Raw genomic sequence first — 21,851 nt, 5'->3', positions numbered from 1 at the left:
TTTGAATTGGATATAACATGCTCTTGAATATTCACTTCAGCAATGTTTTCTACTCTAATATTCGGATGAGCGTCGCCTTGCGGAGTAATACAGGGACTTGTCCGACCTTGCGGAGAAGATTGAGCATTACACTCAGTATCTGAAGATTGACCTTCCATAACTTCAGAATCAGAGGAAGTGCTTCCAAATGAATTATTGCACTTTGATAATCTGAACGTGGACCTTTTATACCGTGAACTGGAAACGTTCTTGAATTACACTTGAACCTTTACAATTCTTGTGAAATGCCTCGGAACGTCGATCATAATTACATCATGAAACGATTGAAATTCATCGCAGCTGTCAAGATCAATAGAAACAACATCACCACTATCAAGAATCCCCTGCATTTTGCAACTCTTCAATGATCGAAAAACTGCACCTGATTGTTATGATTCTTAATAAACCAAATAAATTTACAGAGTTAAAAAATATAAAAAAATCGTATATAAACACTTCGAGGAAAAATTACTTGCTCCAGTTGACAACAATTAGAAACCCTAGCTTTAAACATATAAATTAATATAAAAAAGACATAAATTTGAGAACTAGTACAATTCTATATGAAAGGTTTTAGCACTTAAATTTGAGAATGTAATTTTGTTCGTTTCTTTTTAAACATTTGTATTGATGGTTTTACAAATAAAAATGGAAGACTTTTGGTGGCAGAAAGGCTAATACTCTTAAATCCCTCATCTTATAACTCCAATTCATTTGCACCCTCACATTCTAAAATTATCAATTTTGTCCAAAGGCTAATGTTTATAATAAACCTCCACTTTTTAACCTCTTTTCGTTTCCACTCTAACGTTGTAAAATAGCCAAATATACCTAAATTTACACTTTACATTTTCAGTTCCATCCTAACCTAATTTTTTGGCACAGTAGCAGTCATGTCAGCTAATTTTGTTTATTCATCCGCTTACTGGGCTGCCACAGTGTCAAAAATGTCCTCAAATCTACAAACTTTAATAATCATAACTTAAAACTAAAATCCTATAAATCTAGGGACTCTTTTTACATTTTATCATAATTTTTTTCTCTCTCTTCCATCAGACCCTTCTTCCCCATTTTTTTTCCACTTCCGAGTCCACAATAATCAATTTTGTTCTTAATTGATTTCAACAAGTAATAATCTCCAACTAGATTCTCACACGGTTTCAAGATCCTGTAACTAATAAAACCCTAGGTTTATTTGGCCAAATAAAATTAGAAAAATTAGGGTTCTTCTTTAACCACTCATCGCTCTGCTCATCCCAATCGGATATTTTCGGCCCGAGACTCGGTGTAGCTCACCGTGTTTACGAGCAACATAGAATCGTTCACGGAGATCATTTAGGTCTTGTTCTGGAGTACCAAATTTTCCGGCGCCGATTGTGCCACGTAGGACAATGACGACGGGACAGAAGATAGTCAGCGAAGCATGACGAATCGCTCTTTGAATTCGGAGGCCTCGTTGAGTTCCGATGCACAGAGTCGGCACTTTTCCTCCGACGAAACAAATTCTAGTTTCTTTTATTGCTTAGTGATCAGCTGTTATTTAATCGCAGAAAAAGTTAACGGGATAGAGATTTTATCAAAATCAAAGCTCGACAAATGCGAGAAGAACTCCAGTTCCGATTCTCTCGAAACCCACCAATTTTTTCGACGACGAAGACGAGAAAGAAAAGGAGAGAAGCGGCGAAAGGAAGCGTCAGTGAAATCGTTCTTATGTAGCATACCCACTCCCAAAAACTCATCTCAATTAGGTGCTCTGAGGCCAGCTTCTGGGTCATGATCAAAATGATGGAATATTTCTGAATTTTGGTGGGTATGAGTCGTGGTTTGATTATTATTATAACCAGGAGATGGGTCAAATAGTTATGATGGGTATGGAGATGGGTTAAATAAAATAAAGTACTCCGATGGTGAAAAAGATGGGGAAGAAGGGTCTGATGGAAGAGAGATTTAGCGTATATTTTTAAAAGACTAGTTTCGCATTACGTGCTAAAAATATTATTGTGGACTCGGAAGTGGAAAAAAAAAAATGGGTATATTTTTAAAAGACTAGTTTAGCGTATATTTTTAAAAGACTAGTTTCGCATTACGTGCTATGCACGTGGCTCGTAACGTAACTCCTCAATGAATATATTAGTAAATTTATTATAATTATATCAATTTTTTATTTATAATTAATACTAAAAATAAATATAATATATTCGGTTATTAATTTCTTTTTCCATACTGAATTTATTCTTTTTTTTATTTTATAATAACCATAATTAAATAATTAACTTAATTTTATTAATAATATCTTTAAAAATATAAGATAGAAATTTAAATAATAATATATTAACCAAATACAGTATTTTAATTTTGTAATTTAATCAAACTAAAAAAATAGGTATTCCTACTAATTTGGAGACAATTTAGTTTAGCTATCTATTCTAATTAGGACTTTAATTACAATAGTGATTAATTAAATAACTAATTAGTTAATGACTATAAAATCTTTATTTAGTAGTAAACTGAAAAGGATTATTCAGTAAATTTGCCTGTCCTCCCCCCATTCGTGCTTTTATATATAGTATAGATTAAAGTATAAAATAAATAAATTGCTTTTGAAAGGAAAAGGATAAAAAAAAAAGGCGGAGAGTATTTTGTTTAACTTTTGAGTAGTGAGGTAATTGTTACAAATATTCTAAAAATTGAGGTATTTTTTTCTAAATTTCTCTTAAATAGTTATGGTGGATATGGAAATTATTATGGTGGTGATGGGTTAAGAGATAAAAGTGATTATTGTGGACTCAGAAATGGAAGGAAATGGAGAAGAAGAAGAGTTTGATGGATGGCACGTGAAGAAAAAAGAGAAAGAAAGTGGTAAAATGTGAAAAGAGTAAAACAAATCTCTGGATTTTTAGGATTTCAGGTTTAAGTTATGATTTTTAAGATTTGTAGATTTGAGGACATTTTGGACACCATGACAGCCATATTAGTGGATGAGTAAGCAAAATTAGCTGCTGTTATTGTGTTAAAAGAATTAGGTTAGGGTCGAATTGAAAATGAAATGTGTAGATTTGGATACATCTGATGATTTTACAATGTTAGGGTCCAAGTGTAAAGGAGTTAAAATGTGGAGGTTTTTTATGAGCATTAGCTTTATCCAAATTATAATCTTGCGATTTTAATTCCATCTCCATCTCCATCCGAATAAGCCAGTTTCACAGATATAAGGCAGCTCTAATTGATCGATTTCCCATGTTATTGCTCCTAATCTCCACAGAAACTGAAACCCTTTGCGAAATTATTCTTTAATTTTTCCACTTCACAAGATCAAGTTTAAAGGCTTTAGCTGTTATAGATTGTGTGAGGTCTCTTGTCATTTTATTTTTTTATAGAGACTGCAATAAATTGAAAATGAATCGACATTTGATTTTTTTTTGCAGAGAATCTCTTTTCATTGTGCTATTGCAATCTTATTTCTGTTGCTCAAAAATCAAATTACCCAAACACTCATGATATTTACCATAATTTACAGTTTCAGCCTTTTTGTTTAAAAATCAAAATCTAAAACTCCCTCCGTCCCGTTTAAGAAGGGATATATCCCATTTTTATTTGTCCCATCTAAGAAGGCCATATCATGTTTTCTATGCCAATTTATATTGAACTTCCACTTTTATCCCTTTAGTTATTTCAATATGTATTAAATGCAACTCAATTGACAATAAATCTATACTATTATTAGGAGAAACTACACTAATAAATAGGGGTAGACATGACAAAATAAAATATTGTCTTATTTTATTAATCTTTGTGCAAAACTCATTTGTCCATTCTTAAACGAGACGGAGGGAGTACTAATTAATCTTAATTAACCCCCCTCCATTCTGACCGCCGTCGGCCATCCTAACCCACCGTCAGCCATCCTAATTTAATACAAATTAATTTTAATTAATTCGCCGCCGCACACCCACCGAATATCGCCACCTTCACATCTGCCATCGCCCGAGAAGAAGCAGTTCCTCCTTCTCGGACAGAGGTGGCGGCAAATGTCGGCGGATGTACGGCGGCAGTGAGGTGGAGAGATGGAAAAATATAATAAAGTCTTTATAATTTTTTTAATTGTTTTTTAATATATGAATGTTTAAAATTGTAGAAATTGTTTTTTATTTTGAAAATCTTCAAGTACTAAATTGAAGAATTAAAAACAATTTAAAGACTATTTTAGATTTTTTACCTTTTTATGGAAAGTGTGTTTCAAACGCGGGCGAGCGTAGACGAGGGTGGAGGAGGGAAACTGATCCGGTTTTATAAACTTGAACTTTTTTTACGTGCCAAGTTGAAATGATTTCTTGTTCAAAAACCAAATGATATAATTTTTTATTTTTATTTGGCTCTTTACGTAAAAATACCAAACGTTTGCAACTTGTATCAGTTATAGTTAAACTTTTTCAACTAACGAGATTTAAATATTTTGGGGCACTTTGTTTCTTCTGTATATAAAAACGGACCAAACCGGATTTATTGGCAGTTTGGCATTCTCGTCGGCTTTTTCTAGCCCAAATGTCGTCGAATTTAGGATGACATGGCACTATTTGGGGAGTTGAAAATGTCTGATACACAAGTAGCAAACATTTGGTGATAGGAGAATTTCTACTCCTATCATATTTCTAGGTGAATATACTTGATTTTAAAATCAAACTAATTTTTAAATTCAATAGTTGTTAAGTTAATTATATTATTTATAAAATTCACATACATTTAAAAATAATTATTATTTTATATTTGTTACTAATTAAAATTTACTAGATTTAATTAGTTTTAGTTAATTTTAAATAATGTTAATTAGAATATATTAATTATTTCAAATACATATGAATTTTATAAACCAATATAATTAATTAACTAGCTATTGGATTTAAAAATAGTCTATTCACCTGAAAATGTCAAACATTTGCGACTTGTGTCAGTTATAGCCAAACTTTTTCAACTCATCAAATTGTACCATGTCATTCTCAATTCGACGACGTTTTGACAAGTAAAGGCTGCAAGGATGCCAAAATCCGGTTTATTTTGTTTTTGGCTACAAAAGAAATGGAGTATGTCCAAAATAACTAAATCTGATAAGTTGAAAATGTTTCATTATAACTGACACGAATCGCAAACATTAGGTTTTAAAGTGAATAGGCCTTTTTATTTCTGTTCATTTTTTATGTAAATATACTAAGATAAAGGATTTAATTTATAAAATTAAATTTTAGTTTAGTCCTTAAATTTATTATTAATATAAGTATAAATGAAAATAATATTTTATTCAAATTTAACTATTAATTAATTAATTTATATATTTATTTATGTTTTATTTTAGAAAAAACAAATTAGTATGTAACTTTTTAAAAGTAAGAAAACTTAAAAAACTTAAAAAAAATATAAATTAGATTTATTAATCTATTAAATCTCCTGAAATCTAATTTTTATTTATATCAAAAATAGGTTTAAGGTAAATTTAAATTTAATTTGTTTTAGTTAAATCTTATGACTTAGTTGAATAACACTAAAAATTGACGAAAGGAATATAGAAATATAAATGATGAGCCATATCGTTTGATTTTTAAATAAAATAGATGAAATTGTAAATTACATCATATATAAAAGCCAAAGGTATCATAATAATTTGCTAAAATTACGTTAGGTTTACGGTTTTCAATTTAATGAAAAAAAGAGGTGTATATTCTTCAAAAGCAGTTGCAGGAGATACTATATGTTGTCAATTTTATTATAAGCCATGAAACTATCAGTAAAGGGTCATTAAAGTTTTCTAAATTTGTTGGAGGAATTCATATAAATCATATTTGACCTATTTTAATAATATAATTCATAATTTTTTATAATGTATTAAATCACCACCTCTTATATATTTCCATAGCAAATACAAAGCAACCATGAAAATATTACACACAAACATATTAAAATTTACAAAAAAAAGAATATTAAATCAAAAACAAATATATTAAAATCAATAAAAATCATTAAATAAAAATATATTCACAATTTATTTTTCTACACTTAAGAAATACACGAGTGAATATATTTGGTATAATTTCTGGAGATTTACGGACTAAATTGACAAATTAGATCACATATACAAACATGCATTTTCATATGCTGCAGAAAAACAGAATAGAAAGAGTTCCCGCAAGAAATTAAACAATCATCATTGCAGAAATAGAAATAGAAATCATAAGACATTAGTAGAAGAAAGATTTACATCATTAACCTGGAACCTTTAATTAAGTCTGTTACTAACAAAACAAAATTAAGTACATAACACACAACTAAAAGTATTCACAAATTTTGTTCCACAGCTGATTTAAGTAAGCAAAATATAAATGCGGGTTATTGACATAAATGGTACCAAACATTTGGACCTTGTATCAAAATGGTACCAAATCTTTAATTTGTATCTTTTTGGTACCCAACTTTCTATCATTTATTTCAGATTGGTTTTTCTTTACAAATTCACGCCATTTTTAATGACGTGGCGATCAGAAAAATAATTTTTTATTTATTTTTACCACATCAGATGCCATATCACATGACACATGCCATAATTTGATGGATCAGCCCTTCTCTTTCGCCTTTCCCAATCATTAAAAATGGCCGCAACTTGTTAAAAAAACTAATTTGAAACAAATGATGGAAAGTTGGGTATCAAAAAGATACAAATTAAAGGTTTGGTACCATTTTGATATAAGGTCCAAAGGTTTGGTACCATTTATGTCAATAACCCTATAAATGCCTCCAGCGTCTGTTGAAAGCTAGAGGACCTACTACAACCCAAAACCCCACCACAAATCCAGGAGCAATGCTCACATACACGTAGAACCAATCCACCACTTCGTCTTTTTCGTCTGCTGTTCTGCTTTCTTTCTCGATCTGAACTGTATGAGCGTCTCTCGGGTCCTTAGTAAGCGGAGGTCCGGAAAGGTTGTTGCCGATGAAACTTGAGGCCTCCAAACTTCCTAACTGGGTGCTTACAGGAATTTTTCCTAACAATTTGTTGTAGGATAAGTTTAAGTAGCTCAAACTTGACAAGTTTGCCATGCTTTGTGGGATTTCACCAATAAGCTGGTTTTGAGAAAAATCAAGAGATTCCAGTGATTGCATAGCACCTATATCCTCTGGAATTGTCCCATCTAAAAGATTATTTGACAAGTTCAAAGATTGTAGCTGTATTAGGCTTGTTACTTTTTCAGGAATCTCTCCAGATAGCTTATTATTTGAAAGGTCAAAGCTCCTTACGTAGGGAAGAATAGTGTCATATTCCATCGTTCTTCCCTTGCTCATAACAGCAGAACTCTCTGTAAATATAACTGTACCCATTCCATATTTATTGGTCCACTGTCCACTGCCCCACTCTGTTTTCATTGCAGTCAAATTACTGATACATTTCGGTATAGTTCCACTGAGATTGTTATCGGCAAGATCTAAAATTTGTAAAAACATCATGCTACATAGTTTCTCGGATATCTGGCCATGAAATTTATTTCGACGAAGATTGAGAATTACTAACTGAGGAAGTTGTTCTCCTGTCGTCCATGTTGAAATGTCTCCTCCCAATTCATTGTCGCGCAAGTCAAGTGCATTTAAGTTTTTCCAATTTTGAAGTGACAATGGTATTTCACCTGACATATTGTTGTTGTGGATGTCCAAAAACTCGATTTCACTTAGTGATCCAATTGATGGAGGGAATTTTCCACTGAAATTGTTGTCGCTTAGTGTGAGGGCTATTAAATTCTTCCAGTTCTCCCAGCAATTGGGTAACTCACCAGATAAACGATTTTTCCCAAGGTTAAGGACAAACATATCATTTATCTTATGCATGTTACCACATAAGAAGTTAGATATCGACCCTGAAAATGAATTGTTGGAAAGGTCCAAAAGTCTGAGACTGGAAGACACTTGAGGCAGTGGATCTTCGAAATGATTTGAGCTCAAGTCAATGTATGAAACTGTTAGCGCAGCAGAAAATAAATAAGAGAAGAGAAAAGAATCACACAAGATTTTTTACGTGGTTCGATCAATGCGATCTACTCCACGGCAGAGAGAGAATTTATTCTATATGTTTGTTGTGAGTTTACAATAGGGTCATCACCTCTATTTATAGTGAACCCTTAAAACACAATTTAAGTCCTAATCCAATAAGGAACTAGACTATAAATCCTAAAAGGAAAACAATGCTAAACAAAGGATTAAGTATCCTAATCTAAATAGGAATAATATATCCTAATCCAAATAGGAACAATATGAGCCATAACTCAACAATCTCCACCTTGGCGAATACATCCAACAAGATTAATCTTGAAACCTTCTTCAGCAAATCACAAAGGCCACCAAATTGCATCACAGAATAAACTCTCCACCTTGACTTAAAATTACTCCAAAGTCAAAGTTAACCAAGACCAACTCTCTCTCTGCCATCCATGCCCCTTAAGGGCCTCATGCACTGCGTACATTGACCAAGTCCAAGCTGAGCTTGAACTTTTCAGTAGGCAACGGCTTTGTCAACATATCCGCTGGATTAACTGCAGTGGCTATCTTCTCTATAAGAAATCTCTTGTCTTCCACGACATCCCGAATGAAGTTCATCCTCACATCAATGTGCTTTGATCTCTCATGATACACCGGATTCTTCGCCAAGCACAAAGCACTTTGACTATCGCAATAAATCACAGGCTTCTGAACTTCTAAACCCAAGCTATCAATTAGACCTCGCAACCACATACCTTCCTTGACCCCTTCCGTCAATGACATGTATTCCGCTTCAGTTGTGGACAAAGCAACTGTAGATTGTAAAGTTGCTTTCCAACTAATAGCACATCCATATAGGGTGAAGATATAACATGTTAAGGACCTCCTTCGAATAAGATCTCCTCCATAGTCGGAATCTGTGTAACCCACAATTCCATCAGAACCACCACTAGAACCATAAACCAGACATATGCCACTCGTTCCCTTCAAGTACCGCATAATCCACTTGACCGCCTCCCAATGAGTCTTTCCCGGATTACTCATAAATCTGCTAACCACACTAACAGCATGTGCTAAATCAGGTCTTGTACAGACCATTGCATACATCAAGCTTCCAACTGCACTCGAATACGGAACATCGCTCATGTATTCCTTCTCAGCATCAGTACTAGGTAGTGCATTAGCATCAAATTTAAAATGCGATGCCAAAGGAGTATTTACTGGCTTAGAATTCTCCATTTGAAAAGATTGCAGCACCTTCTCAATATATTTCTGTTGAGAAACATACAACAGGCCTTCTTTCCTATCTCTCCAAATCTCCATGCCCAAAATCTTCTTGGCTGCACCCAAATCCTTCATCTCAAACTCACTACTCAACAAGGCTTTCAAGTCATTAATTTCAGCTTTAGACTTAGCTGCAATTAACATATCATCCACATATAGCAACAGATAGATCAAGGAATCATCAGACAGCTTTCTAGAGTAAACACAGTTGTCAAACTGATTTCGAACATACCCATGAGAAAGCATGAAAGCATCAAACCTCTTGTACCACTGTCTAGGAGACTGCTTCAAACCATACAAGGACTTTTTCAGCAAACACACATAGTCCTTGTGATCAGAATCAAGAAATCCCTCCGGCTGTGACATATAAATCTGCTCCTCTAAACTCCCATGCAAGAATGCTGTTTTCACATCAAGTTGTTCTAACTCAAGATCCAACGCACTCACCATAGATAGAAGAACTCGAATGGTTTTGTGCTTCACAACAGGTGAGAATACTTCATTGTAGTCAATTCCCTCCTTTTGTGAAAAACCCTTCGCTACAAGTCTCGCCTTGAATCTAGCTGATTCAACTCCAGGAATACCCTCTTTCTTCTTGAAAACCCATTTGCATCCTACCGGTTTCACTCCTTTTGGTCGAGGTACCAACTCCCATGTACTGTTCTTCTCAAGAGACTGCATCTCCTCATTCATGGCAATTAACCATTCAGATGCTTCTCTACTCTGCACTGCCTCTTTATACGACTGCGGCTCATCAGAATCAATGATCTCACTTATTGCCAAAGCATAAGCCATAGGATTAGTATCAACTGTATCAACACAATCCACATATCTCATTGGTGTTCTAATTTGCCTTCTTCCTCTCCTTGTTGCTATACTCTCTTCTAGCACTTCTTCATTAGGCTCGTTTATAGGATTAGTAGTAATCCTATTTGGAGCTACAAACTCCACCTTCTGGCTAGCACCCAGATCAGTTTTTCCTGCAAGATCACCAAGTTCCTCTTTCTGGCCAAACATAGTAGATTCATCAAAGGTTACGTCTCTACTAATAATCAGTTTTGGAGTTCTATCCATCTCTGTGCACCACAGTCTGTACCCTTTAACTCCAGTCGCATACCCTAGAAATATGCATTTCATTGCCCTCGCCTCAAGTTTACCATCATTAACATGAGCATAGGCAACACAACCGAAAACACGCAAGCCAGAATAATCAGAGGGTTTACCATACCATACCTCTTGAGGTGTCTTCAAATCAATTGCAGTAGATGGCGATCTATTCACCAGATAACAAGCAGTGTTAACTGCTTCAGCCCAGAAACGCTTTGGAAGACCCGCGTTTAACCGCATGCACTGAGCACGCTGTAGTAGTGTTTGGTTCATCCGCTCTGTAACCCCATTCTGCTGTGGCGTGTACCGTACAGTGTGATGCCTCACTATACCTTCCTTTCTACAGAAGTCATCGAATGGTGCATTGCAAAACTCTAACCCGTTGTCCGTCCTGAGTGTCTTGACCTGTTTTCCAGTATGTTTTTCAACCATGGTCTTCCACTCCTTGAACCGCCCAAACACTTCATCCTTCGATTTCAGAAAATACAACCACACCTTTCTCGAGTAGTCATCAATAAAGGTCACAAAATATTTGAGTCCCCTGTGGGATTCAACCCGAGCAGGACCCCATAAATCCGAGTGAATATAATCCAGGATGCCTTTCGAAGTGTGCCTTCCAGAAGTGAATTTCACCCTGCGTTGCTTGCCAAGAATACAAGTTTCACAGAACTTCAGCTTCCCCGTTTCCGCTCCTTCTAACAACCCTTGTTTACTCAATATGGATAGCCCCCTCTCACTCATATGACCTAACCTCTGATGCCACAACTCGGTTTTACCATCATGTACCTCCAAGGACCGAGCAACCGCCACAGTTCCCACTACTGCACTTCCTGTGAGAATATAAATGCCGTGTTGTAGCATACCCTTCATCACAGTCAATGCACCTTTAGAAATTCTGATCTGTCCATCTCCACCTGAGTGGTTGTACCCTTGCTTGTCAAGTGTACCCACAGAAATCAAGTTCTTCCGCAATTCAGGAATATACCAAGCATCAAATGTTCTAACCATACCATCATACATCTTGATCTGAACAGAACCACTACCCTTGACAGCAAGCTCCTTATCATTCGCCACCTTTACAGTGCCATTCCACTCCTTGAAAGAATTAAACAATTCCTTTCTAGAAGACATATGATAAGATGCACCAGTATCTAGGACCCAGGTACTATCAGAACTTGATGTACTCACAGTCAAAACATCACCGCTTTCTTCCTCATCAGAACTCTCCTGTACCACAGCTGCATTAGCATTACCGCTTGATTCCTTGTTTTCGCCACCCTTTTTCAGCTTCGGACAATCTCTTCAAAAGTGCCCCTTCTCCTTGCAGTGATAGCATCGTCGTCCATTAGACTTCGATTTGGAACGCGACCTGTTTCCTTTCCCACCATCTCTCTCATGACTCCTGCCCCGACTCACCACAAGACCAAAAACCGATTCCTCCTCATTAGAGTTAGAGACCTTTTTCTTTAGTTCTTTGGATTGCAAAGCATCCTTTACATCACTAACAGAAATCGAATCTCTACCATATAACATTGTATCAACAAAGTTTTCATATGAATTGGGCAAAGAACATAAAAGAATGAGGGCTTGATCCTCTTCTTCAATCGAAACACCAACACCTTGTAAATCTATAACAATTCGATTGAAGTTATTAACATGATCTCTTACCTGAGTATTTTCCGTCATCCTCAATGTATACAAACGTTGTTTCTGATACAACCGGTTTGTAAGAGATTTCTTCTGAAACTTGCTCTCCAACGCTCCCCATAAAGCATCAGCAGTTCCTTCACCGATAACCTCTCTCAACACCTCATCAGAAAGACTCAATAGAATCGTACTATGTGCCTTTGACATAATATCTGCCTTCTCTCCCACAGACAAACCTTCCGGTAAATTGCTTTCTCCTCCTAACGCCGCTACGCATCCTTGTTGAACCAAAACAGCCTTCATCTTGACTTTCCACAAAGTAAAGTCATTCGAACCATTGAATTTCTCAATATCAAATTTATGAAGCGACATCTTCAATCAACAAAATACCTAGAATCTCAGATTTGAAATCTAGGCTCCGATACCACTTGTTAGCGCAGCAGAAAATAAATAAGAGAAGAGAAAAGAATCACACAAGATTTTTTACGTGGTTCGATCAATGCGATCTACTCCACGGCAGAGAGAGAATTTATTCTATATGTTTGTTGTGAGTTTACAATAGGGTCATCACCTCTATTTATAGTGAACCCTTAAAACACAATTTAAGTCCTAATCCAATAAGGAACTAGACTATAAATCCTAAAAGGAAAACAATGCTAAACAAAGGATTAAGTATCCTAATCTAAATAGGAACAATATATCCTAATCCAAATAGGAACAATATGAGCCATAACTCAACAGAAACTAAGAGATGGCCAGCACCAAAGTTGATGTATGGAATATTTCCATGCATTTGATTATGAGAAAGATTGATATCAACTGTTGTGAGAGACATGTTAAGGAACCAAAGAGGAAGGGTGCTTGAAATTTTTGAGGAGGACAAGTCGAGACTGTTTAAGTGCTTAAGCGGACGAAGCCATGCCGGAAACAAAGGGCCGACATGCCACGACCCTAAAGCTAATTCTTCTATCTGTTGAAAAGGAGGAACCCATTCAGGGTTAACTCTTAGAACTAGACCGTTCCCAGATGCCTGGAAGCTCTTTAGATTTTTGAGTTTTGTGAAATGGGTTTCAGAAACTTCACCCTCTAATGCATTTTGTGATAAATCTATGTATTGTAAATTTTCAAGCATTCCAAAACTGTATGGGAGTGTTCCATTCAGGTTGTTGTTCCCTAGGTAGAGCTGACTCAAAGATTTCAGCTCCCCTAAACTCTCTGGAACCTGACCATAAATTGAATTACCGTTTAGACCCAGTTCGACTAAATTTTTCAATTTCACAAGATGATCAGTGAGAAGATGACCTGATAAGCTACATGAATTCAAAACCAATGACTCTAGCTTGGGGAAGAACGCTGACAGAATTTCTAATACCTCATTGAAGTCTTGGAACATTGGCAAAAAAGATAGATGAAGTGACCTCAAATTGCAAAGATTTTTGAATGATGCTGGAATTCCTCCTTCAAGTCCTTTGTTATAGGACAAGTCAATGGTATTGAGGGAAGTCAAATTTCCAATGCTACTTGGAATTCTACCTTCTAACCCATTCAATTGAAGGTAAAGAAACTCAAGTTGGGAAAAACCATCCAACCAATCTGGTATGGAAGAATTGAACTGATTATATGATAAATCGAGTTGTATTAGCGAGGTTAAGTTTTGAATATGAAAAGGTATAGGTCCAAGGAAATGATTCCATCCAAGATCAAGAACAGTCAAAGTTTTAATGCCAAAAATACAATGGGGCACTAAGACCTCCTGAGGTTGAAAAGCTTCTCTTAAATCAAGTATATTAAGGGATGAAAAGTTAACCCGGGGAAGATTATAATCAATACGATAAAGCTCACAGTATGACAAGTGTAATTCCGCAAGTGAAGGAAGTGTATTTAACACGTGTAGCCAATCATAAGCTTTACTAAGGTTCACATAACTCAGGTCAATGAATTCCAGTGATCTAAGACTAGAAAGCCAATCTAAGCTTTCAACATATTTGGGATGATAAAAGTAATCATGTCCATTGAGATTTAGGTACTGCAAATTTGAGAGATTTCCAAGTTGATGAGGAACCATTCCTCCAAATCCTGCTCCACTAAGATTGAGGTATCTTAGAGTTGTGATAGAGCCCAGAAATTTTGGAATTGGAATTCCTCCAAAATTATTGTTGCTGAGATCTAAATATTTCAAGTGCTTCAAGTAAAGCAAAGATGGACTGATCTTACCTCCAAACACAGCTGATTTCATTCCATACTGCAAGTAATCATCAAATGAGAAATTACTGGTGACGTGAAGCTCAAGGACATTGCCAGTCACGTTATGGCAGACAACACCGCTCCATCTACAGCAATCGCTATCGTCAATCCAAGATGCCAGCCGGTTTAAAGGACCGGTAAGATCATTCTTGAACTGCAAAAGAGCTTCTCTTTCACGAGGGATGCAGCAGAAAACTAAATGAATAAAGATTCCTTGGAACTGAAACCATAAGAAAAGAATGATAAAGATTCTACTAATCCTCATCTGCCCTACTCTCAACAAGCTACTTGTTTGAACATGGGAATAATGTAGATTATATCGTGACACCCAAAATACTATGGACACAATACACGCATTGCTATATATATAGACAGTGCATCTTTTTCAAAAACGCTAAAACCATACACACAATACACGCATTGACCCACTTTTGGAAATTACTTAACATCAAAATTAATTTGTTTTTCTCTTTAATTGCCTCAATCATGTGGGATCTATATTAGTATGGATGATAATTAATAAAACCGCATGATTTTTGCTTTTCTTTCCGTTAATATTTAGTCTCTTTGTTTATTTTCTAAGACATACGCTCCCGATTCATTATTTGGCACCGTCTGTGGGAACTCAATTCTCAAAATAAAAATAAAACGGCCAATGAAAGATTGTGTCTTTATTTGCTACGTTTGCAAGTTCATGTCATTTTCGTGAAAAATATAAAGGCCATGATTTTTGTTATAATTGACCCAAGAAACAATATGGGCGGGCGGGGTTTCTTTTCACATTCAAAGGCAGGATTCACATTACTAATAACAACCAATATTGGAATCAAATGCCCACAACATTCTTTTATCTTAATGCAATGTCAAATTTGTCAATCTTATTCCACTAATTTTTTTTATTGAAATCTTACCCTTTATTTTTTTTAATATAGAAATTTACGATTTTGCTAAATTTTCTCTAGGCTAACTCGTCCAAAAATTCATATACACCCTCCATTTCAATAGAGTTGTCCAGTTTAAAAAAATAATTATTGTTTATGAATTTTGTAAATTTTTTCTTATTTTTCTTGTCATACCGTTATTTAATATAGAGTTCACTTGCAATTTATTTTTAATTTACTCATTAGTGGATTTTAAATAGGGATAATATAGAAAAGTTAAATGTAAAAACTATTACTTTTTAAAAGTAGACAAGAGTTTTTAGACAAAAAAATTTCTCAAAGTGGACAACTTTATTGGGACGGAGGGATTTATTTTATCGCTTAAGCACATAAATCACCAAAATAGTCCATTTGCTTTCATAAATACATCACCAATTGGAAATATGCAAAAATCTCTTAATAAAAAAATTAAATTTTCATAACTACCTAAAAACCAAAATCACGGAGATTCATTATTAAAATAGGACAGTTTTATCCTTCTTTACAAAGTGTCACTTTTCTCCTGACTTAAGTACTCCCTCCGTCCCACTAAAATAGGTCATTTAGACAAACACAAAATTTAAAAAAAATATAGTTAAATTTGTTAAAATTAATTTTTTTTATTGAACTTTTCAATTTTATCCTTTTATAATATTTAGATATATAAATAATAATTAATGACTAATTTGTTTATTGGTGAGTTTTGTATTGAAATATGAAGTCATTAATTCATTTGAGGATAACTAGGCATATTTATTAGGGGTATATAAGACTTTGAGTTTTTAAGTTGCTTACCAAATTTAGAAGGTGGGCTATAATTTGGGACGCTAAAAATAGAAAGGTGGCCTATCTTTGTGCGACGCCAAAAATAGAAAGGTGACCTATTTTTGTGGGACGGAGAGAGTAAAAAATAATATGAACAACTCCTCCTTTCTTCTTCCTTCTTTTTCTTTAAATCATCACCGTTTTCTCTCATCGCTGTCACATTATTCTCGTCATTCATTCGTTCTTCCATTCCGTCGTTACTCTGTGCCGCCGTTACTCCGTTTTCCGGGCAAAAAGCGTGTCGGCGACGGAAATTACAGCAACGATGGAAAATACAGCAACGATGGAGCCACAAAGGAAGGTCGAGGAATCGAGAGTTATTATCGTGTGTATAAGCGGTGAATCCTCTGAAGATCGGGTGGAAAATAGATTTCACAGATAATCCTTTCAAGATCTAAAACCCCAGATCTAATTACGTTGTTATTTTCTAACTTTGGGTTGCTGTCTTTGTGTTTTTAATATCTGTTCTTTTATAGGGAAAAAGTGGTAAGCAACAAAATTGAAAGAGACATGTGTTACTTTTTTGAGAAGAAGCATCTATGTATTTTATCTTTAATTTGCCATTGTCATGTTGGTTGAGCAGAAAAATGGATTAATCTTTAGTAATTACTTTTCCATTTCTTGATTATCTAGTTATAGTTTTTATTGTTATTTGAAGTAATTATTTACTATTATAATATGTTCAGTTTTTTGTTTTATAATTTTTTAAGTACTATAAACTTTTAATAAAAAAATTTGTTACTTGAAATTTATAATAGACTACCAGAACTCCTTTTCTTATAAACACCAGCAACAATTGATATCAATATAAGCATCATACTATTTTTGACGTTTGTGTTGTCCTTACGAACTGCTATTTAAAATTCAGAGTTAACAATGAATTGATATATAATTACAACAATATATAATAAATTAATAAAAAATTAATTCTCGTAGGAGTCTCATTATTACTAGTCATATTGCATTGGTTTTTCCTTCCAAAAATCATATGTATATATAAATGAAGCATAACAAGCACCATACATTTATTTCGACATAAGTTTTATCATAAACAAATCATATGTATATATTTTTTTAGCATCATAAAATTCAAATAAATTATTCTAAATAATCTAATTTATTTTTAAATTTATTATCAACTAATAAAAAAACATTACGGAGAAGAAGAGTAGGAAAAATAATTCAGTATAATAGATGGAGAAAAATTATTAGGTATAATAGGAAACACAATAGGTAATATACACCTAGGGACAAAGTAGGAAAGGTAATCATAAAAGGGGAGGCATAGAAACTTGTTTACAATAACATAATTTTTATTTATACATATTAGTTTAAAAATTAAATTGAATTTTAATTTTTTGTAATCAAGTCTTTTAATTAAGTTGATTAATACCTTAACTGAATGGGAATACCAAAGCATTAACTGAAATAAAAATAAAGAATCACATCGTTTGATTTTACTCAAACTTCCTCGCTATATCTCTCTCTTCTTTCTCTAAAACCCTTGCTCTTCCTTCTCTCTAAAAAAACTTCTTCTCATCTTCATCCTTTAAAGGGTGAGAGGAGGTGATTATTCGGTTTCGATCGAAAATCGCCTCCTCTCCGCCCATAAATACTAAATAATTTCTAGATCTACTTTTTATTTCAATAAAAATTCTCCGCTAAGTAGTTTTCTGAGATGGATCTTATCGTTTCTTGATTGAAATTTTATGGTTTTTTATTTATTTATGGTTTGTCTTCTTAGATCTATCAAGAATCTTTAGCGATTGTTCGGGCTTTATAGTCAACTTTTTGTAGATCTAAGATCTTGAAGGGCTATATATCTAATTTCGTAGAATCTCATTGACAAGATGATCGAAAATACTAAACTTCAACGGATCTAGCGATTTGAAGGTGTAATCGGAAGTGTTTCATAATCAAGACCCTCGCACACAACGGGACTTTGTTCATCGTTTGTGGCCGAAGTTGGCAACCTTAGCGAGATCCACGGCTTGAGTCTTCTCATTTTCGATTAATTTTATTTGATTCCTTTGTTGTTTATTAAATCTTTGATAAAGTAGAGTGGAAAGATTTAAAACTTGTCATATGACTTTTTTGATTGTATTTTAATCTTGTTTTAATGGATTTTAACTTTTGGAAGAAAAAAAACATCATTTGATTTAAAAAAAAAAAGGACAAAGCATTAATAATTATGACATATATGAAAAATCTGAAAGTAAATTGCTCTATTAATAATCTAGGTGTAAAGTAATGTTTTGTTTAATGGGTATTAGCCGTAAAGTAAAACCGGCGCCGGCCGATGACTAATAGCATTGTGAATACAACATACGAAGCTTTTTCCGTCCAGCACGTAAACTCTAGTTTTCATTTTTGCTCTCAAATATCCTATAATAAAATAATGGAAAAATTACATTGAGTAGTTCTAAACTTTTCTATAAAGATTTGACCTTCAGAACTAGAGAAATTCTTAATATTATTTGTCCATAAGTAGTTCTAAAATGATTGGCTCAGTGGTAGACTGAGTTGCCAAAAGATTTCTTTAAAAAATATGATTTCCATTGCGCTTTAAAAACAGTTAAATTTTAGATCCAAATTATTTTTTATAATAGTATATCGGAAACATCTACCCACGCGGTCGTAAACCTCTACGGCAGAGAAGGTTTTCGGGTTATTTTGAAATAACTATTAGCCTTAAATAATTTTAAAAAGTTTAAATAATTTTTTTAAACATAAAATTAATTTTTTTAAGTTCTTTTTTAAATTGAAATAATTGAAACACGTTCGTCTTTTTTGTGACAAACACCGTCTCGAGGAATATGGGCGGGTTTTAATTATTTAAGTTTTTAATTATATATATAAAAATTTATTCATTTTATTAAATTATTGGATGATTTAATTTATTTAAATTTAATAAAAAATTATTATTAACTTATAAAATTTTAGAGAAGATGGTTTTTATTTTAATTATAATATTGAGGACTATTTAGAATATTTGTTAAAATTTAAAGTATTGCAAAAAGATCAATTTCATGCTTGAGGGTGTAATTGAAACCAAAAGGTGTGAATCTTGATGTTTGAGGGTGCAATTGAAACTGAAACGTCATAATTAGGATAAAATTAATGATTTTGAATGTTAAGGTACAAATGAATGAGGCTAAAAGGTGGAAATTTTCAGAAAATTAGCCTAAAAGAAATAATAAAACTATACATAACAACTCTGTTTTAGTGGATGGGAACAGTTTGGTGTAATTTAAATCGGCCAAAATCGACCCACAATTTTTTAAAAAAATATATTAAACCAAATCAAATCATAAAATTCAACTTTGGTTCATGATGGAAACACATTTTTATCAATCAAAATGAAGGGGCTTAACCCATCTAGAGGCCCCTGTACTACTCCCTTTTTTTTCATTTGTACTATGTTTTCCCTCGTCTGAGTCTCTGTACTTACCGTTTTTTGTTTAAAAGGTCCTTTTTTAACAGAACCATCCGCGCGTATCACACTCCGTCTACGCGCTTCAACTCCTTTATTCCTATGCCACATCATTATTTTCACGCCTAATCATAACTAATAACACAAGGACCTAAACAAGCATATCTGTATAGTACAAGGACCTATTGTCTACACTTGACATAATATTTCAGTTAACATTGCTCAAATACTCTAATGACCTCAAATACACCAGTGACCTCCACACTTTAATTAATTAAGCTATAACACAAGGTTCTTAACAATAAAACACATTCATAATAAACATAAGGTTTTCATTCAAGACAATATTCTTCAAAATACATTCAAAGTACAAGACAACATAAGATTTTAACTAAATCAATCAACTCTAATTAGGGTTAATTGATTATCATTACAACACGTTGAGTTCATACCTAAAACAAACTAAACTAAATACTCATAGTAAGGAAAATGCACAAGCATAACATAACAACTGTAATGAGAGAGACTTTTTGAATAAGCCCTTCTCATACTTCAATTCCTCAATCTCTTTTTTCCAATTCAATCATTCTAGCAGTATTTCCTCTCATTTCTTCAATCTCCGTCTCCATAGCAATTGAGTCAAGAATGGTTAAGGATCTGTTATTCAATTTTTTTTAATATAACAGATCACCTTTAAGCGTTTCCCCTTTCTTCAGCAATGTCTCTTTCTCCTTCTTCATTTTGTTAGCATATGTTTGATGTGGGGAGCAAATTATTCATCAAATCAACTGAAAAATGTATTGCCTCAGACTAAAAGAAATAAACAAACATCTTTAGATTACTAATTAATTGATAATATAATCAAACCATCTACTTTACAGACTGCAGAAATACAAACCTTAGAACTTCAAAACCCTATCAAATTATAAAGTAAATCAATTTAATTTTTAACTCCAACCAAAAGAAATTAAGAACTGTTTTTACATACTCAGAATTTGTTACTTATAATCCTAAAAATTACAAAATTTAATTTCATTCAAAATCCTAGAATCTCAGAAATTACGAATTCAATTTGCTATCCATAACCCTACAAATTAAGCTATGTGATTTTATCAAGAAGAAATACGAAACGAAAAACTCAAAGACTTACCTTCCAATTGGCACAACGGAAGAACTTTCGACCAGGAATTTTCTCAGTCAGGCAACCATCACTTTCGCTTCAACTCCACACTTGCAGATCGACACGTCGAAGATAGGGAAAGGACAAACAGAGCCCATTTGATTCTTGAAAGTTTCGATTCCTCTGCTTTGAGAAATTTAATTTTCTCCTTTCAATTTTTGTTCCAAGTGTTTAATTATCCAAAACAAGTCGATGTACAATTAACTACAATCAAAACCCTAAAAATATGCCCACCCGCTTGTTCATGACCCAACCCACGACCCATGACCCACCAATATTGAGTCAAGTAGTTTTAAGCAGGTCATTCACTTACATGTCATCATTTTTTTTCAACGTGGATTCATTAAAGTATAACTATGTTAATTAGACGGAGTGTGAGCAGACGCGCGAATGGTTCTGTTAAAAAAGAACCTTTTAAACAAAAAACAGTAAGTACAGGGACTCAAACGAGTGAAAATATAGTACAGGGACCAAATAAAAAATAACGTGAGTAGTACAGGGATCTTTAGATAGGTTAAGCCTAATGAAGGACCGAGTCCTATGAGGGTTCAGCTAAAGAAGCATGCCTCAAGACTCGCCTTGATGTAAACAAGCGACACAGTCAAATCCTAAGAGATTTGCTTGTCTAAGAGCTTGCACTTTCGTGTATCAAATTATTTTTCACCTTTTTTCCTATATGATTTTGAGAGACATGTTGTGAGTAGAGCGGGGTTCGGGGGCCGCTCGCCCAGACTTCTGGCTGACTTCTTGATCTGAAAATGGTTTGAAAAAATGGAGCCGCCACTTAGTTCACTAAGAAAATGCCTTTTATATCGACTAGATAACCTTACTCGCTTATGGGCAAGATTATCGTGCATTAGACCAAAAGACCGGGTTTGTGGACCTCCCCGAGACTTGTGTGCTTGGCTTATCGATTACTGGCTTTATTTACCGCACTTATTCGTTTTATTCTCATCTCAACATTTCGATAGCAGTCCATTGGATATACTGTTGGAAAGAAACAAGTCTGGAAATGCAGTAAACACGTTTAACGCGCATATGACTCGATCTGGACTAGATATGGAAAGTAAGTAGCAGGTACTCCTAAGTATACATCTAAACCTGACGGTTTCTAACAATAATAGAAGTCTAGCTGGTCTGGATTGATGACATGCATAAAGCG

At 34.0% G+C, this 21,851-nt stretch overlaps 1 protein-coding gene and 1 long non-coding RNA gene across 2 annotated transcripts; both read right to left on the bottom strand.

Annotated features, from left to right (window-relative positions):
• Nucleotides 1–6,268: 6,268 nt before the first annotated feature.
• LOC126653609 (receptor-like protein EIX2) lies at nt 6,269–14,649 on the bottom strand. Its single transcript, XM_050347541.2, has 4 exons — nt 12,850–14,649; nt 8,608–8,619; nt 6,818–8,030; nt 6,269–6,411 (listed from the first exon to the last, which is right to left on the bottom strand). Exons 1-4 carry the CDS (start codon nt 14,594–14,596, stop codon nt 6,354–6,356), a joined length of 3,030 nt encoding a protein of 1,009 aa, XP_050203498.1. The 5' UTR covers nt 14,597–14,649; the 3' UTR covers nt 6,269–6,353.
• A 5,175-nt stretch (nt 14,650–19,824) lies between these two features.
• On the bottom strand, nt 19,825–20,844 carry LOC126685821 (uncharacterized). Its single transcript, XR_007643740.1, has 2 exons — nt 20,660–20,844; nt 19,825–20,319 (listed from the first exon to the last, which is right to left on the bottom strand). It is a non-coding gene; the product is annotated as an uncharacterized LOC126685821 (long non-coding RNA).
• Between the last annotated feature and the right edge of the window lie 1,007 nt (nt 20,845–21,851).

Source organism: Mercurialis annua, linkage group LG6, assembly GCF_937616625.2.
Source record: "Mercurialis annua linkage group LG6, ddMerAnnu1.2, whole genome shotgun sequence".
NCBI classification, from domain to species: Eukaryota; Viridiplantae; Streptophyta; class Magnoliopsida; order Malpighiales; family Euphorbiaceae; genus Mercurialis; species Mercurialis annua.
Note: the sequence above shows the minus strand (reverse complement) of the source record. Positions and strands in the feature narration are given on the sequence as shown.